Genomic DNA, 23076 nt, shown 5'->3' with positions numbered 1-23076 from the left:
TAATATAGCCCATGATGCCACAATATGACCTAAGATATCATAATATAAGAGGTGTATTTTTGTCCAACCACTTTTCAATGCGCATTTAATACCTATAGATTGATTTTTTCATTTGAAAATTTTGAATGACGAAATGCCCTTATTTTTTTAAAAAAATTATGATATCCTATGCATATTATGGATGTAAGATACCATAATATGGATATAAAATGTCATAATTTTCTCAAATAGCAAGGACATTTTTATCGTACAAAAGTTTTAAACGAAAAAGCCGATCTATGGGCATTGAATACGTGTTGGAAATGATGACTACGTGGATCAATCGGACGAGGTAGTGCACTCCACATCAGATTTTCTACACCGCGGGCGGTGCACAAAGAATTTCATTAATTAGGAGATATAACAATATGCCAAGTGTAATGGACATAAATGTCATAGTTTTTCTAAAGGATAAGGATATTTTTGTCATACAAAATTTTTAAACGAAAAAATTGATATGCAGACATTAAATATGTGTTGAAAAATAATGACTACATGGATCAATTGGATGAGATAGTATATTTTATATTAGATTTTCTATATCGTCCACGGTGCATAAAGAATTTCGCTAGTTAGGAGATATAGCAATCTGCCAAACACCTGTAAAAGCTTGGCCTTAAAAGCATGCAAGTCTACAACCAGTTAAAGAATAAATATAAACTAATCTAACAACAATCCAACAACAAAAAGTAGGGTGAACTTTTTGACTTCAAATAATCTGAATTTGCCACATGCCATGTTGGATGGATATTTGACCAGGACACCACCTCCTAGGATCTTTTCGATACCGCACAATAAAGTAGGAAGGAAGAAGAAATAAAACAGAAACAATTAATTATATGGATCAACCAAAAAAAGGCTCACCTCCACGGGGCATGCAAACTTCACTATGAGGAAAAAAAATATTACAAGAGGATATCTCATCCTCAACCCTCGTACACCCAATTCTCCCTCACAGAAAATTCTCCCTCACAAAAGCTTTCTCTCTAGGAAGACTCCTTTGAACCCCTGAAGTGACCGCTGTCCGCTATCTAGGAATCCTACTACTTCTTCTCACAGTTTCCTCGTGTCTCTCTCTTTTCCTCCATGGGTTCTCGATTTTCCTGAGCTTTTCTCGGATCAACGACGCACCACGTCCCCGCTTCTTTGTTCACCGATTAGGCCTTTTAAAGGCTTAAACCCATGTTAGATTAGGTTTAGGAGTCCTTATCAGGCCCAAACAAAGTCCAGAAAAATCTCTAAGCCATCGGATCAACATCAAAAACAACCCATGCCCTCCGATTGCACGTCGGTCCATGGAACAGTACCGTGAATCATGAGAAACACATGAGAAACCCCATGCGATGCACGGAGCTTCTTGTGCACCGCCTGGTCCATGATAGACTGGGCTATAGGTTCCCAGCAGGCCGCGTGGGCCTGGGCCACGCCCGCGCCGAGCGCTTGGGCCTGGGTTGCGTGCAGCCGCATCTGGGACGCCCCTCGCCATGCGCGACCGTGCCGCCGCCGCTCCGTCGGCCCGCCGTCGGCCGCCGACGGTCCTCTGCCACTTCAAATTTTGTGCTGACTTCAATCGCTCGTATCTTGGCCATCCGTACTCCATTTGAGGTGATTTAGATCTTGTTGGACTTCATTTTTCATTGCAGACCTCGCTGTGGGCTCAATATGGATCGAATCTCGAGGTATCAAATCTTAACAATTTTTACCTCGACTCGATATTCGGCCTCCTCCTAACTTCGAGAGCTTTTGGATCTCCTCGTCCCCATACCCTGGGGCAATCGCCTGCTGATCATGGATGGGCAAACATGGGAGTCGAGTCAGGTCGCTCAATCCCATCTCCGTCGTATGCTGTGCTCCTCCTAATCTGAGACCTGCTCGGGGCATCATCCTGCGGTAATAGGAATCTCATCTTACGACGTCGCTTCTCGTCCTCTCGAGTCTCCTGTCTCATACCTGATCCACCTCCACCTGGAGCTCCACCTAACTCCTGAAGCTCCACCTTGCATTGGGCTCTCCACTAGGTAATAATGTCCTCTCCTCCCCTTCTTTCTCTCCAGAACAATTCTATCACCGCATAGCACCTTCAGGATTCCTCCACCAGCTACCGTCCTGTAGCCTCTCGAATTTAGTTTACTCAGTGAGATAAGGTTCTGTCTGAAATCGGATATATATCGGACCTCCCCCAATTTTTTTACTGCACTATCATATTCCTCCAGCTGACCATCCTGATGCCTTTGATCGCACAGCTCAATCCATCTGGCAGATAAACAGTAACCTCACTGTTCTTCAGGGAGTCAAACTGTTCCTCTCTGTAACATACATCATAGGTGCAATATCATAGGTGCATGCAGAATCTAAAATCTACTGCTGGAAGAAGTAGATACATCATCAGATATCTCCAGGACATCTTCCTCTAAATAGCTACTGGCGTCGCTATAGTAGCCATCGTTCGATCCTTGAGTTGAGAGCAATCTCTGGCTAAATATCCCAACTCGTCACACCGGTAACACCTAATTTTGCTCAAGTTCCTCCTGACCTTGGATTGTCCTCGTCGTGATCTCTTATCGCTCTGTCTACTGCCTCCTGCTCCTCCAGAAACCACTAAAGCTGAGCTACTACCACCTGAGCTCGAAGTCGGATTCTCTCTCCTGAGAATCTCGTTCTGGAGTATCACCGCGGAGACCTCGTCAATTTTGATGGTGCTCTTCCCCACTAGAAGAGCAGTCACCAAGGACTCGTACGAATGGAGAAGCAATGCTAGTAAGACCAGCGCTCTGATCTTCTCCTCAACATTCTCGCCAATGCTGAGGAGGTCGGTGAGAATCTTCTAGAAGTGGCTGAGATGCTTCTGCACGCTGTCTCTCAGCCATCCGCAGCTGGTAGAACTATCTCTAAAGGAAGAGAGTGTTGGTGAGAGGTTTTGTCATGTACAACTCCTCGAGCTTCGACCACAGTACCGTCGGAGAAGTCTCGTTAAGCACATTGATCATCACCTTATCCGCTAGATACATGCAGATAGTACTCACTGCTTACATTTGTAGCCGTTTTCAATCTCGTACCTCTATGGTGGACAACTTCTCCTCGCACAAGAGAGCATCAATCAACCTTTGTTGGATGAGCACATCCTTCACCCTTGCCTGCCACAAGGAGAAATTGCTCTTTCCATCAAACTTGTTGATCTCCATCTTGATGGATCCTGTCTTCTCCATCTTCAGTCTTGCTCACCACCACTGCAATCTGCGTCTTTGTACTGCCTCACTCTGATACCACTTGTTCGATGGATGTTTGGCCAGGACACTACCTCCCAAGATCTTTTTGATACCATACGATGCAGCAGGAAGAAAGAAGAAATAAAATAGAAACAATTAATTACGTGGATTAGCCAAAAAAGAGCTCGCCTCCACGGGACATGCAAACTTCACTATGAGAAAAAAAAAATATTACGAGAGAAGATCTTACTCTCAACCCTCATACACCTAATTTCTCCCTCACAGAAAGTTCTCCCTCATAAAAGCTTTCTCTCTAGGAAGACCCTCTTGAACCTCTGAAGTGATCGCTGTCCACTGTCCAGGAGTCCTACTCCTTCTCATAGTGTCCTTGTGTCTCTCTCTCTTCCTCCACGAGTTCTCGATTTTCCTAAGCTTTTCTCAGATCAACGTTGCACCATGTCCCTGCTTCTCTGTTCACCGATTAGGCCTTTTAAAGGCTTAAACTCGTGTTAGATTTGGTTTAGGAGTCCTTATCAGGCCAAAACAAAGCCCAGAAAACCTCTGAGACGTCGGATCAATACCGAAAATAACTCACACCTTCCAATCATGTGCCGGTCCACGGAATAGTATCGTGGACTATGAGAAATACGTGAGAAATGCCCACACAGTCCACGGAGCTTCCTGTGCACTGCCCGATCCACGGTGGATCGAGCTATAGGCTCCAGCAGGTCGCATGGGCTTGGGCCGCGTCCGCACGTGGGCTTAGGCCACGCCCGCGTTGTGTGCCTGGGCCTGGGCCGGCCTGTGCGCTCACGTGCGGTGCGCTGGGCCGTGACCTGCTGCGTGCGGCCGTGCGGCCGCCTGCGGTCGGTGGTTCTCCGTCGCTCCGAGTTCCGTGCCGACTTCAATCGTTCGTATTTTGGCCATCCGGACTTCGTTTGAGGTGATCTTGATCTCGTTGAACTCTATTTTTCGTCGCGGACCTCGTTGTGGGCTCAATATGGACTGAATCTCGAGATGTCAAATCTTAACATGCCAGTCTCAAAATCACAACAACAATGTTAAAACAGAACATTAAGGTAATTTACAAACAAACCCATAAAGCACCTTAACTAGTCCAAGTTTCAACAAGCTCTGCAAAACCACAGGTCCACAATATTAAAGAGTGTTAGGACGAAACTATGATTGTGTCTTGGGTCTAACTATATTCAGGATCTTGCTCTACGCTCACATCCCAATAACAACCTGTTACCTTCTAAGCCTTAGGCTTTGAAAAAGAGGGAGAAGGTTGGGCTGAATACTCCATTAGAAACCAAAAATCATAGCTAGAGCGATTAAGCAAGTACAATAAGAAAAATGCTTTAATCAAACTATTGATGCATAAAACAATTTAGTATCATTAATAAAGATAGGATTTTCATAATCAATAATTTTTATACAAATATTTCACAATACCAATATACAAACTATTTGTCCCAACCCATATGTCACATACAACTGCAAAAGGCTATTTATAAATTATTTTTCTAATAAATAATAAAATTTTTGAATTAATAAATTCAATAAGTATCTATACAAATATTTCTAATAAATATTTTTTTTTGAATTAGTATTTCACATATAATTTCAATAACTATTTTGTAAATTATTTTTTAGAACTACTATTTCAATGTTTAGTATTACTGAGCAACCCCAAGGTCCCAGCTCCAACAGAGCCAGCCCTCTTCTTGTTTAATTTGGGAACCTTCTCGTTTGGTGTGAAAAACTGTGTCAATATAAACCTTCGGAACATTAGACAATCAATCACATACAATTCTAGCTCTATAATCAACAACCTATAAATAGCCCTCGTATTCATCAATTTATGATCTTCTCTAAAATACAGGACTCTTCCTGATATTTATTCTAATTCAGCAGCATTAGCCTCCCTAATTCTTAACCGTAAAAATAATTTTAACTCTTATTTATCACCAAATTAAAAATAAAAAAAAGAGAATAAATCTAAATACTTAAAATTCCAAAACTCTATTTCTGTCCAAAAGTCCTATCAAAAAGAAATACTTCTATTACAAAAAATTCTTCAAACCCAACAAAGAAAGCAGTAACAAGAATAACCTCTTTGGTATGAGTTTGGATGGCTATGGTGCACTCAAAATGTGAGAGTTTCTCTTATCAAAAAATCTAGTTATCGATGAGTGATCATTTCGCTTGGGCTTAAAGAGCCAAAGTCTCAAAACTCAGAACTTTGCTCAAGATAAGAATCGTAAGATTGTTCAGTTTTGTCTAACATATCTTAGAAAAGTTGCTTCACATAAAACAGGTAGCTGCTACGCTCCGGCCCTTCTATTGCATTATATAGATCCTTTTCTTCCTTAAAAAAAAAAAAAAAAAGGTAATAATTGCGGGTGGAATACCATCATTACCAACTTGTACTAAGGATGACACTAGATACTTTGCTGCTATCTTTTTTTATTAATTACATGTTTTTTGTACTTAAAAAAAATATTAATGGTTCATGTTTCTTTGTTATTACATAAGTTATACTATGATTTATTTTACCTTTTCTTAATTGAAAAACATTTTTGTTTCTTCCAATATAGCAAACAAAAACTATCGTGTTTAAGTATTAACCTGCAAATTAATACACTTTCTATCCAAATTGAAAATACTTGTTTGAGCTTTGTTAATCATAGTTATAACCAAATCCATACTCACATACATGCCTCCAGTTAGAGAGTGTTGGAACTCGGCATGTTTTCATGATAAGCCTTAAAATGTGGCTTGAATTTAGCTTGCTTTTAGTTGCACAAACTTGAAGAGCCAATCTAGAGCTTTAATTGTATTTATTTTTCCCATCAAGCTTTAAATCCTAAGCTCTATAAGAGTGTTATGATAAATTATAACGCTCTGTAATTTACAAACCATATCAAAGTTACGTACACAATGCACTAAATGAAAATTTGTAATTAATATAAAATTAATTAAACTAATATTTTATAAAGCTTTTATATCCTCACGTGCAATGCACGTGGCAAAAGCCTACGTTCTTGCGTCGGTGACTTTAACCGGTTCCGACCGGGCTTCTAACCCTCCTGTCCGATCGCCGTCAATTTATCAGCTCACTGTCTCAACTCCGCACTGCCTTCCCCTCTCCCTCTCTCGCTCTCTCTGAGACATGGAACAACGCGGCAATCTCTCTCCAAATCCAAACGCCAACCCAAACCCTCCGAACCAGGAACCCGTAGCGCCACCGGCGGCGGAGGCGGTGGCTGCGGAGGCTCCTCCAGCAAAGAAGAGGAAGCTGGAGGATGGGGGGTTCCAGAACACCCCCTACTTCAAGATTCGCTGCATGGTCCGAGATCTTCGCCCTCTGTTCCTCGAGGTGATCCATGCTTTCTTCTTGCTTCAAATTATTAGAGCGATCTTGAAATTTCGTTCTCTAGCTAGCTTGTTCTTTCGCGGTTTGAGAATCTCTCGTGGAGGCGAGAAAAATCGTTTTCATCAAACGAGGTGATGAGGCTCTGTTGAGACTTGCTCTGTTCTTTTGTTGCTTTTTCGGGGCAGAATGGTTGCAGTGATAAATATCGAGGCTCTATTAGCCAACAAAATGTTGTTTATGCTTTTCAGTGGATTCGTTTCAATATTCTTCTTAAACCCAGGGAAAGATTTCTTAACTATGACTAAGATTCTTTTTTTTTTTTTCAAATGCTAGCTGAGATTTGATCAATTCCCCTAACTAAGAGGAGCTCTATAGATATCGGCATACCCGATTTTGTTGCTAGATTTCAACTAGAATTTGTACCAGAAGAGTGAAATGGAGGTATTTACTCCAAAATTTCCTAGAGTGTTCTACTGGCTGCGCAAGAATTTTGGATCAGATTAGTGTGGAATTGTAAAGTCAAAACATATTAATCAATACACTGTATTAAGAATACATTTAGCTGATCTGATGAAATGTAGAAGAGCCTCTGCTGATTAGAAAAAGCCGGTGCATGTTAGGAAGTTTCTTCATGGTTTGATGTCCCTCTGCAAAACACTGCAACCTCTATCTCCATCAAGTTTTGGAGATTGAACAAGTCTTAACGCATTTCAAATTATGTTGGAGCTTGATATAAATGCAAAAGGAAGTTCTTAAATATGGGAAATGCCAATGAGACATTCTCTAGAAGATTATTGAATTTTAGGGTTTGGGGGTTCTTTTAGTTTTCCAAAAATTTTGGTATGAAAAAAGCCTTAAAGAAATAGCAGATATGCTTTAGGGACGAAACAAGTTAGTTGTAGTTTTCCTGAGCAAAAGAAAAAGGAAAATGCAAAAAAAAAAAAGTTGGTTGTGGTATCAGGGTAGAAGTAGATATATACATAACTTTTGGTTGTTTACATATTAAGAAGTTTCCTTAACCAATGTTTCTTTTGTTTATATTTTTTTGCCAAATTATATTGTCATCATCCTTGAAATCTGGTTAATTGACATGATTAGGCTTTGATTTTGGGTTATGTCTTTCTTTTATTTGCTTAATAATAGGCAACACATTTTGAAAAATTTTCTGAATGGTTCTATCGAGGAGTAAGAAATGCAATAACTAGTTGTATTGAAGAATCAACAAACAGATAATTTTGTCAGTGTTTAGCCTTCCAAGAAAAGGCAAGTTTGGTGTCCTTTTCTCTTTCTGGCAGATATAAGTAAAATTTTATATTGGTTTTTTTCTTTTTTGTACATTCTTCTTCCTTGTGAAAATTTTGGTTTCGGAGTGACCCTTTGGTCATGAACTCAATCTCATTCAAAAACTTTTGTAAAACTTGAAATCAGTTTCATATATCTGGCGATTTCTTAGAAAATCATATTCTTCTTGTACAAGTATGATTTCATTACGACTGCAAAGGCCATGGATTCTTCTTGTGCAAGTTTTTTGAGACATTTATTTCTCAATATAAAACATGTTATAATGATTTTTGCAGATTAATGGTGTCACTATTCGTTCATTAGTAATTACACTTTTGATGTATTCCTATTTTGTAATTTCTCCAACATAAGATAGAGGCAATGAGCACAAGGTGTTTGAGTTTGAAATAGCTGCCACTTTTTCTCCATCAACCTTACCTAGCCTCATGTGTAAAAATTTTGCTACAAAGCACTCAAACCACAATTTTGTTCCTAATTCCTTGAGCAACTTTACCTAACCATTTGTATAGATGATCTGCAACCATAAATCTTATTTCACACGCCAGTTTGCCTCAAATATAAGTTTCCCAAGATGATTTGCAACCATAAATCTTATTTAACACACCAATTTGCCTCCAATATAAGTTTCCCTAGACATTTGATTAATAAAGTTAATCAAGTTTCTTCTCTACTCGTCTATCAAATTATCAGACATAATGGCGCACCCATATTTCTTCCAATTTGCTTATTGGATGGTTAAAAGTTCCAATATAGTCTTCCATCTCTTTTGTGAAAAGGCCTCCCTATAGAAGATATCGAGGAGGCTTAAGCCATGCCTCACCCTTATGATTTCATTGCTATGCCAAAATTCTTAGAATTGATTGTGGTAAAAAGTATCCCATATTCATACAGTTTGTCATACTATTTCTTGGATGGGTGTCCTCCTTTTTGTTGCTGCTATTTATTGATTGTGGTTTCAATGGTTTCAACATCTTATCTTGACACACTGTGCTTTTTTAGAACTTGCATTGTGTATGGTTAGTTATAGGTCATTGGTGCATCCTTTCAGGTAGAATCATCAAGGTCTATATTATTGGTAATGAGGATCGGGCCAAAAGAATGAGCCCTTGTTTCATTCCTACTTTATTAGGCAAAAGGAAGGACTAGTTGTAGCAGATGTAAAAAAATAACTTGTTGTGGACAAATCATGATGAATCATCTTTTGTCTTGAGCAAGGAGCCAGATCAAGAGGCCAATCTAAGGAGTTTAATTTTAAGGGTGAACATAAGGAATTCAAAGGTTTTTTTCCTGATAATTACATCATGATTAAACTACTGCTAGAGAATTCAAGAAGATTCCAAATGATTAAGTGGAGATTCGAACTAATATTATTGGTAAGAGGGGAGTTGATATAGATGCTACTATCCAAGTATCCATGAGCTATCTTAATGGCTTTTCCTAAAAGATGTAAATGTCAAGCAGTAAAGTGATTGAAAAGTTTATGTATTGAGGACTTTGATATTCTCATGATACAACCTTTATTGTGGCTGCATGACCTAAGGAATAAATGATATCTTGCTACCTTGTTTTTTTATGATAGCAGATTTGCAGTGTAGTATAACTGTAGCTATTTTGTACTTGAATAAATTACATAAGACTTGTTTATTATTGAGATGAAAATACTGAAAAACAATGAACATGCTGGTTTATATGTTGCAGAAGGTTCAGAATGTACCAGTGGAACATCTGGGGACATGTCAGCAAAAACATGCTATTATACGTACTCAATCTTCAACAATAGCTAACTTTCCTCATGCGCTTGGGGTTGTCGAAGTGTTAACTTTGCTTAATCTAGTATTTTGAATGATATCACAATTATACCTTCTATTTGATGATGATCATATGTCTTTGAATTGCCACAACAAAGTTCAAGAGGATTTTGTTGAAAGGCCCTAGTACAATGAAAATATAATTGAGGTGGAAGATGAAATCACATCACGTGATCATGATGATGATCTAGACATTTAGTCACAAGGAGCATTTCTAACTTTCATGTTAAGGGAGTTGATAAATAGATACACAACATTGTGTATGCTATATACATATGGCTTGTAACATCAGAGACAGAACTAAATAAGAATGCTTGCCTAATGAGGGTTCATAAAACTGACACCAAATGGCTGGGGTGATGGAAGCCTCTAAAATGTAGCATCCAGTGACATGGTTGACAGGTCGGAGATGAAGTTAGAGAAAATTTTGTTTGTTGACACCAAAGAAGGATGCCCCTGTCATATCTTCACAGTGAGCTTTCCTATGAGCAAGATGACCAAAAAACATCAGTATGTTTTTTGGCTTGTTTTAATAGCAATGCTTATGTGGTTTCAGTTTTCGAAGTTATTTCAATTAGAACAAGGTAGGAGATGGGTGGAAAACAATTTAGAAATTCAAGGGTGGGTCATTTAAGCGGTCAACATCATTGAAGTTGTTTCCAATATTTTTGAGGCTAATGAACCAAGATTTGGAGCTATTTGCTGGGAGGTTTTTGTAGTATAGTTAGTTGACATCATAGCTGTAACATGGATGTTGAGCAGCACATTAAACATTTTTGGCAGGTGTTTGAGTCTTGAGAACAAAGAATCTCGATGAACTCAAAAATGATATGATATCAGGACTGACAGCTTGATTTTCCTGGACTTGGTCATATCTTTGTAGAATTCAAGGTGGACCAGGATACAGTCAAAGCTATTCTTAGTTGTCCTGTTCATACTCTGAGAAGAATATCTGGATTAGTTGCTTTTACAGATGATTTGTCTCTGCTTTTAGAATTGCTACTTCACTGATTTCTTGGATGGAGTTACTTGAATCGAGGATGGTGAGAAGTGTACCATGTTGGTTAAAGAAGGTAAATCATCACAGAATTAGCAGATTTGGAAGTTTTTGTGGACTAGCTACCTTATTTACTCAATCTTGTTGGCAGAGTCTTGTGTTTTATACTACAATATAGGCAGTGTCACTGGCAGCAGTGCCTCATAAACCTGGTACCTTTTTGGTGATCTAGCTCTACCACATATGCTAGTGAAGATTGGGGATGGGACTGATGGAGCATCAATAGTAATTCATACTTCGACTTGCCACATTTGCTAGTGAATATTGGGGATTGGTGATCTAGTACATGGAAAGGGAAAGGGTGTCTTCCGTTCGACTTGCCACCATATATTTTTACATATGGGGTTTGTTTGGTTGGGATATGACTTGGGGATTATTTATATGGGAAAATGATTGTAGGGGAAAATAAATTTTACCACGTTTGGCTTGTGAAAGAATTACTCGAAAAAATGACATTAGAAAAAAATTACTATATTTGGTTGGAGTTAATCTTATATGGGAAACTGACAAATTTTCAATAGTGCCCTTAAATAAACAATTGAGGTGATAACATATTTTTTTCTCAATCCACTTGTTGGCTATTTATGGCCCACTTATACAAGCACTGTCAATATTGGCTATTCCGAATTTTGAAATATATTTACATGGGTTAATACCTATTTTTAAATTAATTATACATATATTAGAAAATATATTTCTTATTATAAATAAATTTTAATATATTTTGGTATATAAATAAATATATTAATTATTAAATCCTATATCAGATTTATTGATAATTAATAAATATTTGTTAATTAATATTAATAATAAATATATTGATATAATAAATATATTATTATTTATAAATATTTCATATCAGTATATTACTATAATTGATATTAAATATATTAATTTAATTAATATAATATTAATATAATATAAATGAGGGCATTTCCATTGAAATGATTTTTTTAAATTACCACCCCTCAATAATCCAACATGGAAAACAAATACCACCACTTGGTGGTATTTGTTTTGCTTTCTCTTTTAGAAAAATAAATATGGGACCCGCTATCTAATTTTATCATCTCTCTCATCTACTTTTCGTACTAAACATGATAAGCTGATATGAGATTTATTTTTCCATGCTAGATTAATAGCAACCAAATGGGTCCATAGAGCAGTGTGGTTACTTCCTCGCATTATTATCTTAGTACTCTTTGGCATATATAACTGAAATGAGATTGTGCTAAATTTATTGATATAACATAAATAATCTCATATATATGACTGGAAGCTCAGTGCGTGAGAGTATATTCATATTTCATTTCTGAAATTTCAGTCACATAACAAGTCAGAAAACAACATACGCTTTTGACGTGTAGTCTGTATTTCTTGTGTCAAAGTTCGATGTTGAATTACTCAGAATCTTGAAGCTTGTTTTTCTAAGAGTAACAGTGTGATGTTTTACCATCCACTTGGGTTTACTTTCATGTACAATCATTTTAATACTGTTTGTGCATCTTCTTGAGGGTTTTTATCCTTTTGACCGCTTCAATTCACTATTTCCATACAGATTTATGAACTTTGTTTCCAACTTGGAATTACTTGTTCTGCAATGGCTACAGGGTACATAAAAGTTGAAACTGTTGCATCTTCTCAAAAGTTGAATTTGAAATTTCTTCATCCATATGAAATTTACCTTGCTAATCCTATTGTTTTATTTTTTTTTAAAGCTTCTCCGGACCCCAGACTTCAGGAACAGCAAAGCGGCTCATGACATTCGAAACCGTAAGTTTCAGGTTATGCAACCTATATGTACCTGCAGAAAAAAGTTGTCCAAGTATTAAACATATGCTAGAGATTCTTTAAGATGCTCCTACTAGTATATATAATTTATCCTATGTTTCACTTATCAAGTGCCTCAGTCAATAGGATTCATGAGCATATTGTTCATAGATTGGTAGGCTTCTTGCTGCACCTTTTATTTTTTTAATTGATGAAATCTTTGTCCTCGCATTGTTGATTAGTCTCTGGTCATTAAGAAAGTAATGGCATAATAAATAAGAAAACAGTTTACAATGTAACATATTGAGATTGTAATATGTTGTGCAATGGTAGATGGGCATGGGTTAAGATTTGACAACCCTGTGAATCACCTTGATCCTCGAGTGTGATTCATGAGGGGCATTGGATCTCTGTGCTCACATTTAAAGGAGGTATCACATCAGAACCAATGGAAGTTTAACTTTTGAGGTGACTGCATACACGTTAAAAGTCAGAGATATTACAAAAGCTTCTGTCCGCAAAACTAAAGTGAAATTTACCCATGCATGTTCACATTTTTTAAGCTCACTCCACATCTAATGAAATATTCTAATACTAGAATTCTTATTGGACGTGCTCTAAATTATGACAAAAGGATGGATAATATCCAATTTAAGAACGGGGATTCGCACATTTCTTGTAATCATGCAGGAAATGATTCCACAAACATTGTTGAAACCTGCAAGTAAAAAGTGAAAACTGTTTAATATCTTGGAGATATGTGCTTAATTACATAATATGCAGTCCCATTATCTGCATAAATGAGACAGTTAGGAGTTAGTGAGTGGTTCTAACTGCTTTTAAATCAGTTATGCAAATGCTGTTACCTTGACTTTCTATCGCATGCACCCAAAATATAAGATGATTCAACATGTGTTCCCAAGTTCAAATATACTGGCATATCAGACTATTGAATTCACAATGATTAATATGCATATTTTGATTATTGAGTTGTCAATTGTGGAGAGACTTGTAAATCATACAAGAAACAGAAAAATTGATAGCCACGAACAATCAATGATCAAAGAGGTTATTTTCTTCTTGTTATACCTTTTTTTCAACAAATATTCTTTTTTGTACTAATAGAATATGTTTTGTCTGGATTTCCCCAAATCATGATTTCTTGCTTTTCCTGAGTTGTTTATCTATAATTTTGATGCCTGCACCCATGCAAAATCAACTAGAAAGTATTTGATAAACTTATTAAGATTCTATCTTTTCCATAAATGTACATGAACCTCACAGATGGAATGCAGGCCTTTCCAGATCTCTTTGCCATCTCATAGTCACTAAGGTTAAATAAAATGTTTGCCAGCTACTATGTCATCATCAACTTTTTCATATCGACAATAGACTAGCCTTTGGATACATTGGAATCCATATCAACTTTCAAATTTGTATCAACACTTATGCTCAAAATATTTTTCGATATACACTAGAGTCTAGACATATCGACAAATAGCTTCCTACTGATAACTAATGACCCTTGACAAACCATTTTCTTCCACGCTAGTGCTATTTCCATTTAATCTTACACATGAATTTCCAAGACAAATGCATCATCTCCATTCGCATGGGTCCTTCTCCTTCAATTTGGCCATGCCTAAATAGATAAAGCTTCCTTCCACGATTACCACTGCAATAAACTTGTGGCACTTATATTTTTCATATTGGCTTCGTCACATCTTGGTACGACTTATATGATTTCACTATATCTTGATACAAATTCACTGCTATTCTATCAGCACATATCGACACTTAAATCATTATATGCGAAGGGGCTGCTTGGCATCACTTTCATTTTTCCTATTTTCAGAAATTAAAAAATAGAAAATGTCTCTATTTTATTTTTAATTCTTTTTTAAGAATATAAACATGTTTTGTATACTCAATTATTTTTAGAAGCATAAACATGATGATGGTGCCCGAGTGCAATAATGGTAGTGGAGAAAGTGGAGGCCGTAGGTGGTGGTGGTGGTGGTGGTGAGGGTGCTAGCGATGTGGCGAGTGATGAGGGTGGTGAGAGCACTGAGGTGATGGTGTGGCAGAGATGGTGGTGGCAATGATGGTGTGGTGGGGGTGGCAGTGGCAGTGATGGTGGTGCTTGGCAACGGTGGTGGTGATAGAACCAATGGCAGTGGCAGTAGCAAAAGCTGCGATGTTTGTGGTGGTGGAGGCTGCGATGGTGGTGCAAGTTATGGTGGAGACAACGGCAATGGTGGTGGTAGTGGAGGCGGTAGTGGTGGCGGCAATGGTGAAGGTGGTTTTTAACCACATGAGTTTGTTGTTTTGGAAAATGCAGAAAAATTTCTTACTTCCATTTTTTTATTTGAAATAATGAAAATGATATTTGAAAAATAGAAAATGAAAATTTAAGGTAGCAGCACACCTTTTTTTTTTTTTGCCTCAATTTCTATGATTTATTTTATAAAAATATCTTTTGCCTCAATTTCTATGATTGTGTTTTAAAATAAAAAATAAAAGTGATGCCAAAATTTGTTAATGGGGAAAAGTTGAGTTTATTAATTTGGTCTTCAAACAATAAATGGGATCAAAAAATTTGGTATGTCATAGAAAATTGATAATTTAATTTCAAGGAGCCTTCGGAATCAATTTGAGGAAGAATTTATACCTCATCTGAAGAAAATTCTTGTTCTATTGAATAGCTAAACAACATAGATGGGATACCCATGTCCTCTTGGTCCCAGTAGATTCAATAGCTCATGATTTGTATGTAACTTAAACAGTGACTTAAATTAGGATTAATGGGGAGACCAACTGTGTTGATGAGGGGGGAGCTCATTTTGAAGATGCGTAAGAAAACTGTAAAAAAAAAAAAAAAAAAAAAGAGCCAGGTTTAGCTGCTCTTCCTCCCTCCTTTCTTTATCTGATTCTTCTTTCTTCCTTCCTCTATTAAGATTTTTCTTCTGCCACTCTTCATGTCTCATCTGTTCTTATTTACCTTCTTTCATCGTTGTATGATCTTATATTGCAGTAACTATCTACATGTGCTGCCTTTTCTTTAAATTTTCAAATTGATTTTAGAAATCATAATTATTTGGATCATGGAACTCATGTCGTTCCTCTATTTCATTCGCTACCTATATTTCTTTACTGATTCTATTGAAGTATGAATTTAACTTTTTTGCAGATTCCAAACATAAGATTTATGAACCTATCAACAGTAAAACTTCATATAGTCTCATATAGTATAGAGATCTAGTTTCTCAACATGTCAAAAACAGGTTGAACTAATTTGCATCTTTAGAAACCCTCCATTTGCACATATTACTCAAAAGACATGTCTTCCACCTTGTTCTTGGTGATAGGAAATAAAATGATGTCTTCACTCAAACTGTAGTTTCCTAACCTGCAGGTCTGCCTATGCTCGATCAAGCCATTCCCAAGTGATCCTCCATAAGTTTGGTACTAGAGCAAAGATACTGCTCTGTTGCCGTCCTTTTATTCATCCAAAGACCCCCTTCCCTCCTTCAAACAAAAAAGAAAATAAAAGAAGACTTATTTAAAAACCCTTTTCATAATTTTCTCTATATAACGCTACATAATTCTATCCTGTACCCAATCAAACAATGCTATATCATTACATGTTGGCAATAAAGCAGCTTCAAGGCCGATCAATGGACTGTCTTTTCCATTTCATTGCAAACTTGCTGTAGGATAGATTTTTCTTTTCTTTTGGACGGTGGCTGCTGGCTCTATCTGCTACTGAAAGATCATTTGCTGGATTCTGTCATAATGCTAAAAGGCAGCTAGTGACCTGCAACATTAGTGTTTGATTCCGGCTCGTGACTTTTAAAACTTTTTTTAATAACTGAACTTTTTGAATTCATTGTGTTATGAAAATTTTACATTCTCCTTTTTTTAATCCACAAATCTTACTGTAACTTGCGTTGCTGCCTGTTGGGACGTTGCATATACAATAATCAATGCTTTTAGTATTACAGCTAAAAAATGCAGGATATCTGACACTTGCATATTTCTTTCTTTCTTGTCTTTTCATTGATAGAGATGAAGATTATGTTGGAATTGTTAAAGCAACTGAATACTGATATACCAGAGGAAGAAAAGCAGGCAGCACAAAATCAATCCGGTGAGGCACCTAATGTATCAGATAATATCATGGCGCAGAAAAAGGTTCAAGGAGCAAAGGCCACAGACGTAACAGAATTTGCAAAGCAACTGGAAGAAGTGGTTCAGGAGACTTACATGATTGGTGGATCTCCAGTTGGTTGGAACTTTCTTGTTTACCCTGGAAGCAAACCACTTTATTATGGTGTAACAAAAGCCAGTGTTCTGTCACGTCAAGTTGCCAAGTAGAACATTGCAATCCGATGTCAGCTCCAAACATTGATGAGGGAATCTGAAACTCGCCAGCTTGCATGAACCAGGCAAATCAAGTAACCAACTGCTGAAAGCCTGAAATCAGAGGGATATAGAAACTCGAGGGATGCTGTCATGTGTCTGTTAAATTTGGTGAGTTGTAGTTTGCCTTCAATCGTGAAGAAATGAAGGCATCCTTTCCTTTGCAACCATCTCTTTTACTAAAAATGCAAACCTGTAAAATATTGTTACTATGATACTGAGTTTGCATCATTCCAACTTTTACTAGAATGTGGATTCAAATTTTGGTTCTGTGATAGCCCAAAAACCCAGCCCAACTAATCTCAGCCCACTAAAGCCCAAAACGAGAAAAAAAAAAAATGAAAAAAAACAGAGCAAACCGGGAAGAAGACTCCCGATAGGAGTCTTCTTCTCCGGCGAAACCCAAGAAAATCGGGACTCCTAGGACCCCTCGGAGTCCTAGGGTCCTCTATAAGAAGACCCCCTCCCTCTTGAGATCGACCATCGGCCTCTTCTTCCTCTCTTTCTCTCCGATTTTTCCGAAGAAGAGCAGCGGGCACAGTTGGGTTTCTAGCCGTGTTTTCTCTCCGACGAAGTCACCGGAGGTCAAGGTAAGCTTCCCTTTTTTTCCTCCCTTCCTTCCTCTTTCCCCTGTGCGCTTGTGCGCGGTGGCCGGCGACGAGCGTCGTTGATTTTTGGTCGGGAAAAGACTCTGTTTTTGGGCTCTTTTTTCGTGAATTTTCGACGCCGGCGATCAAAATTGACCGCCGGCCATGTTTCCTCCGTGACCGGAGGAGTGGCCCTGTCGGTCGCCGGCCTCCGCCGTGGCGGCCGTGGCCCGAACGGCCGGTCAAGGCCGAGGGAACGTCGGTCCCCTGTTCCGGCACGGGAAGAATCAAGAAAAAAGAAGAAAAGAAGAAAAAGAAGAAGAAGAAAAAAAGAAGAAAAGAGAAAGAAGGAAAAAAAGAAAAAGAAAAGGAAAGAAGAAAAAAAAAAAGAAAAAGAAAAGAAAAGAAAAGAAAAGAAAATAATAATAAAAATAAATAAATAAATATATATATATAAGTAAGTAAATAAATAAATAAATAAATAAATAAATGAAATTGATGAGAGAGAGAGTTTCTCTCTCTTCTTTCAGTCTAAACCCTGACTTTCTCTCTCTGGAATTGTACTTTCTCTCTCTAAAATTTTCTCTCTCTAGATTGTTTTTCTCTTTTGATGAATTTCTCTCTCTTTAAAGTTATTCCTCTAGGATTAGCGAAGTGGAAGGCTTCATCTGATGATTCTGATCGAGTTTAGAGACGAGTCTGATTTTAAGTGAGATTTTGATTTGGGATCTGTTTAGATTAAATTTTAAATTAAATTAATATAAAAATATAATTTTGGATAATAGGCACGGAAGAATCTCCTAGAAGTTAGTTGATCTGTTCATTCAGTGCTCCGTGAAAGATAAGCAATGAATCATCTTCTCGAGATATTTCATATTTATTCTGGAAATAAATAATTATTCTCTGAAATTATGCATGATTTATGAAATTATGTTTTGTAAGAAAAGTGCTTTTGAAATGTTATGGTATATCGATTTATGCACATGTTTAGTGAAAGATTATGATATATATTATGGTACAAAGTATTTTGATATAGATCGGATTTATGCTCTCAGCCTAACTATGTTTCAGTGGGCCCCGTCAATGGGGATTATACGTTGGTATTTGTGGACCCTACCAGTGGGGGTTGTGCGCTGGTGTTTATAGACCCTGCCAGTGGGGGTTGTGCGCTGGTATTTGTGGACCCTGCCAGTGGGGGTTGTGCGCTGGTATTCTGTGGATCCCGCCAATGGGGGTTAAACGTTGGTCATAGTCAAGGCTGTTGAGTTACGAGTGTTTTGAATCGAATCGGATTTATGATTATATTATATGTAAATATTTGAAAATATTTGATTTGTATTAAATCAGCATGAAATATACTCTTATGTTTATTTGCAACATTATTCTTGAAAATTATATAATATCTGAAATATCTGGTAGAGATACTTGTTACTTACTGGGCTGTCTAGCTCATTACCTTTCCTTCTATTTTTCAGATTCAGATAATTAATTTCGAGCGTGGGAAGAAATATTGGGACAGAGCTTTAGAAGCGAGATTAGCATTGTCAACTTCATTGAACTTAGATTTATTTTTTAGCAAAAATTTTATTGGATGTAAGACATTTGATTTAATTACTTGAATTACAGTTGAATAATAATTATTTGAATTTATTCCGCTGTGATGCATTGATATCGTGATGAGATGCCTTGCATGCTTATGGAGAGAGTTCTTCATAAGTATGAGGCGGTTGCCGCGACCCTCGATTCACAATCTCAGGTCGGGGGCGTGACAATTAATATGGTATCAGAGCATAAGTGGATAAATTATGACACATAGAATTTGACATAGTATGAGTGTAGGTGGGTAAATATTAGAAATATTGGGACGTTAAAGTATGAGCATCATAATAATAAAAACATCAAAAGATCAGTTAAGGGAACAGTAGATAATAAGACTCAACAGATTTATGGTGAGCCGTGCTCCAGATGTGGCAAAAATCATGCACACAAGGATTGCTATTGGAATACCGGTGCTTGTTTCAAATGTGGTCAGATAGATCATAAAATTACTAGCTGCCCGCTAAATACTGAAAATCAAGTTGGCCAAAGAACTCATGAAGGACAACATAAGGGTGGTGGACAGATTTCTAAAAATTAGGGAAGAGTTTATGCGCTTACTCAACAGAATCCACAGGCTTCCAATAAAATGGTGACAGGTATGAAAAATTTCGAGGACGAAATTTCTTTTTAGGGGTGAAGAATGTGATAGCCCAAAAACCCAGCCCAACTAATCTCAGCCCACTAAAGCCCAAAACGAGAAAAAAAAAAGAAAAAAAATAGAGCAAACCGGGAAGAAGACTCCCGATAGGAGTCTTCTTCTCCGGCGAAACCCAAGAAAATCGGGACTCCTAGGACCCCTCGGAGTCCTAGGGTCCTCTATAAGAAGACCCCCTCCCTCTTGAGATCGACCATCGGCCTCTTCTTCCTCTCTTTCTCTCCGATTTTTCCGAAGAAGAGCAACGGGCACAGTTGGGTTTCTAGCCATGTTTTCTCTCCGACGAAGTCACCGGAGGTCAAGGTAAGCTTCCCTTCTTTTCCTCCCTTCCTTCCTCTTTCCCCTGTGCGCTTGTGCGCGGTGGCCGGCGACGAGCGTCGCCGATTTTTGGTCGGGAAAAGACTGTTTTTGGGCCCTTTTTTCGTGAATTTCCGGCGCCGGCGATCAAAATTGACCGCCGGCCATGTTTCCTCCGTGACCGGAGGAGTGGCCCTGTCGGTCGTCGGCCTCCGCCGTAGCGGCCGTGGCCCGAACGGCCGGTCAAGGCCGAGGGAACGCCGGTCCCCTGTTCCGGCACGGGAAGAACCAAGAAAAAAGAAGAAAAGAAGAAAAAGAAGAAAAAGAAAAAGAAGAAAAAAAAAAGAAGAAAAGAGAAAGAAGGAAAAAAAAGAAAAAGAAAAGGAAAGAAGAAAAAAAAAAGAAGAAAAAGAAAAGAAAAGAAAAGAAAAGAAAATAATAATAAAAATAAAAATAAAAAAAAAATATATATTTATATATATATATAAGTAAGTAAATAAATAAATAAATAAATAAATAAAATTGATGAGAGAGAGAGTTTCTCTCTCTTCTTTCAGTCTAAACCCTGACTTTCTCTCTCTGGAATTGGACTTTCTCTCTCTACTTTCTCTCTCTAGAATTTTCTCTCTCTAGATTGTTTCTCTCTCTTGATGAATTTCTCTCTCTCTAAAGTTATTCCTCTAGGATTAGCGAAGTGGAAGGCTTCATCTGATGATTCTGATCGAGTTTAGAGACGAGTCTGATTTTAAGTGAGATTTTGATTTGGGATCTGTTTAGATTGAATTTTGAATTAAATTAATATAAAAATATAATTTTGGATAATAAGCACGGAAGAATCTCCTAGAAGTTAGTTGATCTGTTCATTCAGTGCTCCGTGAAAGGTAAGTAATGAATCATCTTCTTGAGATATTTCATATTTATTCTGGAAATAAATAATTATTCTCTGAAATTATGCATGATTTATGAAATTATGTTTTGTAAGAAAAGTGCTTTTGAAATGTTATGGTATATCGATTTATGCACATGTTTAGTGAAAGATTATGATATATATTATGGTACAAAGTGTTTTGTTATAGATCAGATTTATGCTCTCAGCCTAATTATGTTTCAGTGGGCCCTGCCAATGGGGATTATACGTTGGTATTTGTGGACCCTGCCAGTGGGGGTTGTGCGCTGGTATTCTGTGGACCCCGCCAATAGGGGTTAAACGTTGGTCATAGTCAAGGCTGTTGAATTACGAGTGTTTTGAATCGAATCGGATTTATGATTATATTATATGTGAATATGTGAAAATATTTGATTTGTATTAAATCATGAAATATACTCTTATGTTTATTTGCAACATTATTCTTGAAAATTATATAATATCTGAAATATCTAGTAGAGATACTTGTTACTTACTGGGCTGTCTAGCTCATTACCTTTCCTTCTATTTTTCAGATTCAGATAATTAATTTCGAGCGTGGAAAGAAATATTGGGACAGAGCTTTAGAAGCGAGATTAGCATTGTCAACTTCATTGAACTTAGATTTATTTTTTAGCAAAAATTTTATTGGATGTAAGACATTTGATTTAATTACTTGAATTATAGTTGAATAATAATTATTTAAATTTATTCCGCTGTGATGCATTGATATCGTGATGAGATGCTTTGCATGCTTATGGAGAGAGTTCTTCATAAGTATGCGGTGGTTGCCGCGACTTTTGATTCACAATCTCGGGTCGGGGGCATGATAGGTTCATATGTAGCTGGTTTATGTGTTAGCATGAACTGTAGGAAATCTGGATATGCGTGGTAAATATGAACTGGTGCTTGTAATATCGTATATTTGTACCCAGAGTCAGGTGTAAGCCGTTTTTCCCATGTAGTGGCCGGAGCTTCAGTTCGTTCGTCAGAGGTTTGAGCTTGTGGTTAATGCAGGTCTTTTTGCTTGGAGCTTCCATCAGGAATTAGCTGGATGACTTGCATGTTGTTGCGTTTAAGAGGTCTGGATGTGATCTATTAATACCTGTTAGATATTTTCATAATAATATAAGTTTTAATATTTTAACTTAAATCTCATCCAACCAACCATTGGGCTGAATCATTCTCCCAAAGACAGTTTCAAAACCCTTCGTCAGCAGAAAATTCAAATAATATTTTGGATGGATTTTAGATTTTTGCAAAATTTAGATAAAATGATCAAGATTTGAAAATTAAATTTTTTATTATTTTTATCATAATTTTTTTGTGAAAAAAAGCATCAGAAGAGACGTATCCGTTGGGGGGATGTATCTATTGGCGTCCTTCTATTGGAAAGGTGCATCTATTGGCGTCTTTCTGTCGGAAAGATGCGCACTTCCGAAGGAAATGACTATCTTAATGGATACGGAATTTTTTTATATATAGCCCATTTATTTTACATATCACATCACAACAATAATCCCAACTCTATCGTACCAATGTGATCCTGTAGTCTGACATGTTAGTGCGAAACATGATCAAATATTAGATTTTATTATATCCTAAAGGTGTATTGCATATTTATTGGTGGGAGCGAATAGTCTTAAAAAAATGGTGGTATCATTAGGACCGGTAAAATATGATCCGATTTATCAACCCGATCTGTATTCGATCCACCGTAAGCAGGTTTGAGTTTAGGCTAAACGGGTTTGGTTCATAAATAGGTGAACCCGTTTAATCCATTTAATAAGTGGATCGGATTTAGATTTTAGATATCTGATCCGTTTAACCCATTTAACCTGTTTAATATTCAGATCGGGTTGAATCAGATAATCTATTTAACCTATTTAACCTATTTCTGACTCATTTAACCCGACCTGTTTAATTTGTTTAACCCATTTAAGACCTGTTTAACCTGTTTAAAATCTGTTTAATATATTTTTGAACCATTTAACCTGACCTGTTTAATCTGTGTAACCCATTTAACCTGTCTAACCCGTTTAATCCATTTA

At 37.3% G+C, this 23076-nt stretch overlaps 1 protein-coding gene across 2 annotated transcripts; it reads left to right on the top strand.

The window, feature by feature from the left end:
• Positions 1–6336: 6336 nt before the first annotated feature.
• LOC140857477 (uncharacterized) lies at positions 6337–21892 on the top strand. Of its 2 annotated transcripts, XR_012140940.1 has the most exons (4): positions 6337–6627; positions 12510–12564; positions 16628–17249; positions 21859–21892. XR_012140940.1 is itself a non-coding variant. In XM_073256410.1 (3 exons), the coding sequence occupies exons 1-3, from the start codon at positions 6421–6423 to the stop codon at positions 16936–16938; spliced, it is 573 nt and encodes a 190-aa protein (XP_073112511.1). In that variant the 5' UTR covers positions 6337–6420; the 3' UTR covers positions 16939–17253. The 2 variants fall into 2 exon arrangements, 1 of the variants encoding a protein (XP_073112511.1); XM_073256410.1 differs by lacking the exon at positions 21859–21892 and having other exon boundaries at positions 16628–17253.
• The last annotated feature ends 1184 nt before the right edge of the window (positions 21893–23076 follow it).

This window comes from Elaeis guineensis, chromosome 4 (assembly GCF_000442705.2).
Source record: "Elaeis guineensis isolate ETL-2024a chromosome 4, EG11, whole genome shotgun sequence".
NCBI classification, from domain to species: Eukaryota; Viridiplantae; Streptophyta; class Magnoliopsida; order Arecales; family Arecaceae; genus Elaeis; species Elaeis guineensis.
This window is presented reverse-complemented; position numbering and strand designations above follow the sequence as displayed.

Excerpts from the sequence above, each read along its gene's own strand:
- LOC140857477 (XM_073256410.1), top strand. The coding sequence starts at position 6,421 with ATGGAACAACGCGGCAATCTCTCTCCAAATCCAAACGCCAACCCAAAC. Across the intron at positions 6,628-12,509 it reads TTCGCCCTCTGTTCCTCGAG|CTTCTCCGGACCCCAGACTT; the intron begins GTGATCCATGCT and ends TTTTTTTTAAAG. Across the intron at positions 12,565-16,627 it reads GGCTCATGACATTCGAAACC|AGATGAAGATTATGTTGGAA; the intron begins GTAAGTTTCAGG and ends TTTCATTGATAG.